Source organism: Mustelus asterias, unplaced genomic scaffold (assembly GCF_964213995.1).
Source record: "Mustelus asterias unplaced genomic scaffold, sMusAst1.hap1.1 HAP1_SCAFFOLD_4233, whole genome shotgun sequence".
NCBI classification, from domain to species: Eukaryota; Metazoa; Chordata; class Chondrichthyes; order Carcharhiniformes; family Triakidae; genus Mustelus; species Mustelus asterias.
Window position 1 is genome coordinate 1 of NW_027594178.1, and position 7,500 is coordinate 7,500.

At 50.5% G+C, this 7,500-nt stretch overlaps 1 protein-coding gene across 1 annotated transcript in view; it reads left to right on the forward strand.

The window, feature by feature from the left end:
* Positions 1–2,708: 2,708 nt before the first annotated feature.
* LOC144491019 (RAS guanyl-releasing protein 2-like) overlaps positions 2,709–7,500 on the forward strand; it is a gene marked incomplete at its 3' end in the record, with an annotated part of 15,807 nt that continues 11,015 nt past the window's right edge. The window contains exon 1 of the mRNA XM_078208699.1: positions 2,709–3,063. Within this exon, the coding sequence (XP_078064825.1) occupies positions 2,961–3,063 (103 nt within the window). The remainder of the gene's footprint in view (positions 3,064–7,500) is intronic.

Consider the following 7,500-nt stretch of genomic DNA (forward strand, 5'->3'; position numbering starts at 1 on the left):
AGAGAGCGGGGCAGTGGGATTAGTTTGAGGATTGATACAGGGCTATGGGGAGAGAGCAGGGCAGTGGGATTAGTTTGGGGATTGATACAGGGCTATGGGGAGAGAGCGGGGCAGTGGGATTAGTTTGGGGATTGATACAGGGCTATGGGGAGAGAGTGGGGCAGTGGGATTAGTTTGGGGATTGATACAGGGCTATGGGGAGAGAGCGGGGCAGTGGGATTAGTTTGGGGATTGATACAGGGCTATGGGGGGAGAGCGGGGCAGTGGGATTAGTTTGGGGATTGATACAGGGCTATGGGGAGAGAGCGGGGCAGTGGGATTAGTTTGGGGATTGATACAGGGCTATGGGGAGAGAGCGGGGCATTGGGATTAGTTTGGGGATTGATACAGGGCTATGGGGGAGAGAGCGGGGCAGTGGGATTAGTTTGGGGATTGATACAGGGCTATGGGGGAGAGAGCGGGGCAGTGGGATTAGTTTGGGGATTGATACAGGGCTATGGGGGAGAGAGCGGGGCAGTGGGATTAGTTTGGGGATTGATACAGGGCTATGGGGAGAGAGTGGGGCAGTGGGATTAGTTTGGGGATTGATACAGGGCTATGGGGAGAGAGTGGGGCAGTGGGTTTAGTTTGGGGATTGATACAGGGCTATGGGGAGAGAGCGGGGGCAGTGGGATTAGTTTGGGGATTGATACAGGGCTATGGGGAGAGAGTGGGGCAGTGGGATTAGTTTGGGGATTGATACAGGGCTATGGGGAGAGAGTGGGGCAGTGGGATTAGTTTGGGGATTGAAACAGGGCTATGGGGAGAGAGTGGGGCAGTGGGATTAGTTTGGGGATTGATACAGGGCTATGGGGAGAGAGCGGGGCAGTGGGATTAGTTTGGGGATTGATACAGGGCTATGGGGAGAGAGTGGGGCAGTGGGATTAGTTTGTGGATTGATACAGGGCTATGGGGAGAGAGCGGGGGCAGTGGGATTAGTTTGGGGATTGATACAGGGCTATGGGGAGAGAGCGGGGCAGTGAGATTAGTTTGGGGATTGAAACAGGACTATGGGGAGAGAGTGGGGCAGTGGGATTAGTTTGGGGATTGATACAGGACTATGGGGAGAGAGTGGGGCAGTGGGATTAGTTTGGGGATTGATACAGGGCTATGGGGAGAGAGTGGGGCAGTGGGATTAGTTTGGGGATTGATACAGGGCTATGGGGAGAGAGCGGGGCAGTGGGATTAGTTTGGGGATTGATACAGGGCTATGGGGAGAGAGTGGGGCAGTGGGATTAGTTTGGGGATTGATACAGGGCTATGGGGAGAGAGCGGGGCAGTGGGATTAGTTTGGGGATTGATACAGGGCTATGGGGAGAGAGCGGGGCAGTGGGATTAGTTTGGGGATTGATACAGGGCTATGGGGGGAGAGCGGGGCAGTGGGATTAGTTTGGGGATTGATACAGGGCTATGGGGAGAGAGCGGGGCAGTGGGATTAGTTTGGGGATTGATGCAGGGCTATGGGGAGAGAGCGGGGCAGTGGGATTAGTTTGGGGATTGATACAGGGCTATGGGGGAGAGAGCGGGGCAGTGGGATTAGTTTGGGGATTGATACAGGGCTATGGGGGAGAGAGCGGGGCAGTGGGATTAGTTTGGGGATTGATACAGGGCTATGGGGGAGAGAGCGGGGCAGTGGGATTAGTTTGGGGATTGATACAGGGCTATGGGGAGAGAGTGGGGCAGTGGGATTAGTTTGGGGATTGATACAGGGCTATGGGGAGAGAGTGGGGCAGTGGGATTAGTTTGGGGATTGATACAGGGCTATGGGGAGACAGCGGGGGCAGTGGGATTAGTTTGGGGATTGATACAGGGCTATGGGGAGAGAGTGGGGCAGTGGGATTAGTTTGGGGATTGATACAGGGCTATGGGGAGAGAGTGGGGCAGTGGGATTAGTTTGGGGATTGATACAGGGCTATGGGGAGAGAGTGGGGCAGTGGGATTAGTTTGGGGATTGATACAGGGCTATGGGGAGAGAGCGGGGCAGTGGGATTAGTTTGGGGATTGATACAGGGCTATGGGGAGAGAGTGGGGCAGTGGGATTAGTTTGTGGATTGATACAGGGCTATGGGGAGAGAGCGGGGGCAGTGGGATTAGTTTGGGGATTGATACAGGGCTATGGGGAGAGAGCGGGGCAGTGAGATTAGTTTGGGGATTGATACAGGACTATGGGGAGAGAGTGGGGCAGTGGGATTAGTTTGGGGATTGATACAGGGCTATGGGGAGAGAGTGGGGCAGTGGGATTAGTTTGGGGATTGATACAGGGCTATGGGGAGAGAGCGGGGCAGTGGGATTAGTTTGGGGATTGATACAGGGCTATGGGGAGAGAGCGGGGCAGTGGGATTAGTTTGGGGATTGATACAGGGCTATGGGGAGAGAGCGGGGCAGTGGGATTAGTTTGGGGATTGATACAGGGCCATGGGGAGAGAGTGGGGCAGTGGGATTAGTTTGGGGATTGATACAGGGCTATGGGGAGAGAGCGGGGCAGTGGGATTAGTTTGGGGATTGATACAGGGCTATGGGGAGAGAGCGGGGCAGTGGGATTAGTTGGTCATTTGCCCATTCTCCGCCCACAGTGTCGGCATGGTCATGTGGTTAGATTAACCGGGGCTACGGTTCCCTCAGCCGCTTGGTGACCGTCTCTAGGCAAATGGGCAAAGCTAGGCCGTGAAGCCTGACTCCCAGTTTGCGGTTTGGGCCTTTGGCGAAGTGGGGGTAATGTCAGCGCTGGTCCTATCAGGGGAAAGTTTCCTCTCTGTTCTGTCTTGCTGTCTAACGTTCCACCCTCTCTCTTTGACAGGACACCGAGGACTGCAGTCAGTGAGATCCCAGCCACTCCCTGGTGCCACCTGGACTGGAGGCCTCTCAGCCCCTCGCCTCTCAGTCCCTCGGCCTCTCGCCTCTCGGCCTCGGGGGGGTGTGAAATGGCGGAGGTATCTGGGAAAGGGGATGAGAAGGTGGGGTTTTTGCAGACGGTGAAGTCAGCTACCATTGACGAGTTGATCGAAGCTTGCATCAACGAATTTGGTGAGGAATCGCTCTCACTTTCACCCTCCTATCGATACCCACCTGCAACCATGTGTTTGAGGAACTACCCTGAGAGGCCCCCTCTCTCTATCCCCGTCTCTCTCTGTCTCTCTCTGTGTCTCTCTCTGTCTCTCTCTCTCTGTCTCTCTCTCTCTGTCTCTCTCTCTCTTTCTGTCTCTCTCTCTGCCTCTCTCTGTGTCTCTCTCTGTCTCTCTCTGTCTCTCTCTCCCTCTCTGTGTCTCTCTCTGTCTCTCTCTCTCTCTGTCTCTCTCTATCCCCATCTCTCTCTGCCTCTCTCTGTCTCTCTCTGTGTCTCTCTCTGTCATTCTCTCTCTCTCGGTCTCTATCTCTCTCTCTCTCTCTGTCTCTATCTCTGTCTCTCTCTCTCTCTCTCTGTATCTCTCTCACTCTCTCTCTCTGTCTCTCTCTCTCTCTCTGTATCTCTCTCACTCTCTCACTCTCTCTCTCTCTCTGTCTCTCACTCTGTCTCTCTCTCTCTGTCTCTATCTCTCTCTCTCTGTCTCTCTCTCTCTCTGTCTGTCTGTCTCTGTCTCTCTCTGTATCTCTCTCACTCTCTCTCTCTGTCTCTCTCTGTTTCTCTCTCTGTCTCTCTCTCTCTGTCCCCCTCTCTCTATCTCTCTCTCTCTGTCTCTCTCTCTCTGTCTCTCTCTCACTTGTTTCCAGTCAGTGCAGCTGGACCGTACATTACAATTCAGCTCATAAACTCCAAATTGTTTTATGGGACCCGCCTGGATAATAAGTTTACGTCTTAAATTTAGCTCGGATAAGCATGATAGGTTTCATTTCAGGGGTGATTCAAATGACCCACGAGGGAGCTTTTATCAAACACAATTTATTTAAGAATATAGTTAACATGTATCGTAAGAAAATGAGCAAGAACTTTTAACAATTACAAACAAGACATAAAACAACCACTATAATGTATAACCCTGAACAAAGATATCTAATGTGTTCCAATCCCATAGACAGCAAACCCTCTCCACAGGTTTAACATGGCAAAGACTACTGCTCCCGTGATACTGGAATTCAGTCCTTTGGATGACTGTTGCGGTTCTCTTCAAACACAGAAACCCGAAGCAGGAGGAGGCCATTCAGCCCTTCCATCCTGTTCCACCATTCACCTTGATCATGGCTGATCATCAAATTCAATATCCTGATTCCCCCCTTCCCCCCCCCCACCCCCCATATCCCTCGATCCCTTTAGCCCCAAGAGCGATATCTAATTTCTTCCTGAAATCACACAACATTTTGGCCTCAACTACTTTCTTAGAAGTCTTAGAAATCTTAGAAACCTTACAGTACAGAAAGAGGCCATTCGGCCCATCGGGTCTGCACCGACCACAATCCCACCCAGGCCCTACCCCCATATCCCTACATATTTTACCCACTAATCCCTCTAACCTACGCATCCCAGGACACTAAGGGGCAATTTTAGCACGGCCAATCAACCTAACCCGCACATCTTTGGACTGTGGGAGGAAACCGGAGCACCCGGAGGAAACCCACGCAGACACGAGGAGAATGTGCAAACTCCACACAGACAGTGACCCGAGCCGGGAATCGAACCCGGGACCCTGGAGCTGTGAAGCAACAGTGCTAACCACTGTGCTACCGTGCCGCCCATACTTTTACTTTCTGTGGGAGTGAATTCCACCGCTCTCTGGGTGAAGAAATTTCTCCTCACCTCAGTCCTAAAAGGTTTACCCCCTTATCCTCAAACTATGACCCCCTAGTTCTGGACTCCCCCCACCATCGGGAACATTCTTTCTGAATCTACCCTGTCTAACCCTGTTAGAATTTTATAAGTTTCTATGAGATCCCCTCTCACTCTTCTAAACTCCAGTGAATATAATCCTCACCGACTTAGTCTCTCCTCAAATGACAGACCCGCTGAAGGAGGAAATTTTCCAGAAAACCATATTTTGCATCATCAAACATATTTACTTATTGGACTAATTGGCACCACTCATAACGGGCCAACAATGCAGAGGGGCACCCCCGGATGGATATTCGATCGGGTCCCCCCCTGCACAGCTGAGAGACTCGCGAATTTCAAAGACTACGGAAGATCCCTAATCTGCCTCGCAACAGCGCGCAGCTGCATTTTAAACTGGCCAAGGACGATCAAGATCCCTACGAAACGAGACATAGAGTGGGTTATCAAAACCAAGCTATCACTGAAATATTACCAATTCGGCCAAGGCAGACATAAAAATCTGATAAACTAAGATGTAAGAATAAAAGATTAGAATGAAATACTCCAGACATCCAACAGGACAGGATGACATTAACACTCAATCTCACAAGCAGGAAACACAGACACGAAACAATAAGATCAATTCAGATAAGAGGACACATAGAGAAGATAATGGGAAACGCATTTAGACACCGGGGCAGGACCAAGTAATCCCATTAACACGAACACACACCATACAAATGCTAATCGATGAAACTTCCCAGGGACTTTTTAAACTGATAGACCATTTTAATACATAAGATAACACACATATAGCCAATGTTCCCGCTCGAATTTGAAACTCTATAAAGATACACCGCTGATGTGATTTGATTGAGATCAACGTGGCCAAGCCACTGTTTCTGAGCTGGCTACGGGGGTCTCCCTGGGATCCCAGTAATTGTAAATAAAGACACGCTTTGAACCTTGATTTGCGACTCAACTCCTATTCTGCACTGGTAAAGGGATATTTCCCTACAACACCCGCCATCCCAGGAATCAGCCTGGTAAACCTTCGCTGTGCTCCCTCTATAGCAAGGACATCCTTCCTCAGATAAGGAGACCAAAACTGCGCACAATACTCCAGGTGTGGCCTCACCAACGCCCTGTACAATTGCAGCAAAACATCCCTATCCCGATACTCCAATCCTCTCGCTATGAAGGCCAACATACCAGTTGCCTTCTTTACTGCCTGCTGTACCTGGGCGCTTATTCTCAGCGACTGATGCACGAGGACTCCAAGGTCTCGCTGAGTATCCACCTCTCTCAATTTACACCCATTCAAGCAATAATCTGTCTTCCTATCATTGCTACCAAAGTGGATAACCTCACATTTACCCACATTGTTCTGCATCTGCCATGCGGATGCCCACTCCCTCAGCCTGTCCAAATCACACTGAATCATCTCTGCATCCTCCCCACAGCTCACCCTCCCACCCAACTTTGTGTCATCTGCAAATTTGGAGATAATACATTCAGTTCCCTCTTCCAAATGATTAATATTTATATATTAAGCTGTATCTGAGTCTGAGGCTGTATCAGGCTCCGGTCAGACCACATTTGGAGTATTGTGGGCAGTTTTGGGCCCCGTATCTAAGGAAGGATGTGCCGGCCTTGGAAAGGGTCCAGAGGAAGTTCACAAGAACGATCCCTGGAATGAAGAGCTTGTCGTATGAGGAACGGTTGAGGATTCTGGGTCTGTACTCGTTGGAGTTTAGAAGGATGAGGGAAGATCTTATAGAAACATGTAAGATTATGAAAGGAATAGATAAGATTCCAGCACAGTGGCACAGTGGGTTAGCGCTGCTGCCTCACAGTGCCAGGGACCCGGGTTTGATTCCCGGCTTGGGTCACTGTCTGTGTGGAGTCTGCACGTTCTCCCCGTGTCTGCGTGGGTTTCCTCCGGGTGCCCCGGTTTCCTCCCACAGTCTGAAAGACGTGCTGGTTAGGGTGCATCGGCCGTGCTAAATTCTCCCTCAGTGTACCCGAACAGGCGCCGGAGTGTGGGCGACTCGGGGATTTTCACAGTAACTTCATTGCAGTGCTAATGTAAGCCTACTTATGACACTAATAAATGTACTTTACTTTTCAGATGAGAGAGAGCTAGAGCGAGTGAGACAGAGAGAGAGAAATGGAGAGAGAGAGAGACAGAGAGGGAGAGAGACAGAGAGAGAGAGAGGGAGATAAAGAGGGAGATAAAGAGAGACAGAGAGAGACAGAGAGAGAGAGGGAGAGAGAGAGAGACAGAGAGAGATAGAGAGACAGAGAGAGAGAGGGAGATAAAGAGAGAGAGAAAGGGAGAGATGGGGACAGAGAGAGAGAGACAGAGAGAGAGATACAGAGAGAGACAGAGAGAGAATGAGAGACAGTGAGTCAGCGATAGAGTCAGAAAGAGAGAGAGAGAGAAAATGAGAGAGAGAAAGAGAGAGGGAGATAAAGAGAGAGAGATAGAGAGATGGAGACAAAGAGAGAGAGAGAGATGGAGACAGAGAGAGACAGAGAGAGAGATACAGAGAGAGACAGAGAGAAAGACAGAGAGAGAGAGAGACAGAGAGAGACAGAGATAGAGAGACAGTGCGAGAGAGACACAGAGAGAGAGACAGAGAGAGAGAGAGAGACAGTGGGTGAAAATGGATCTGGGAAAGGACAGAGAATTGGATTGATTGAGCTATCATCCAGTG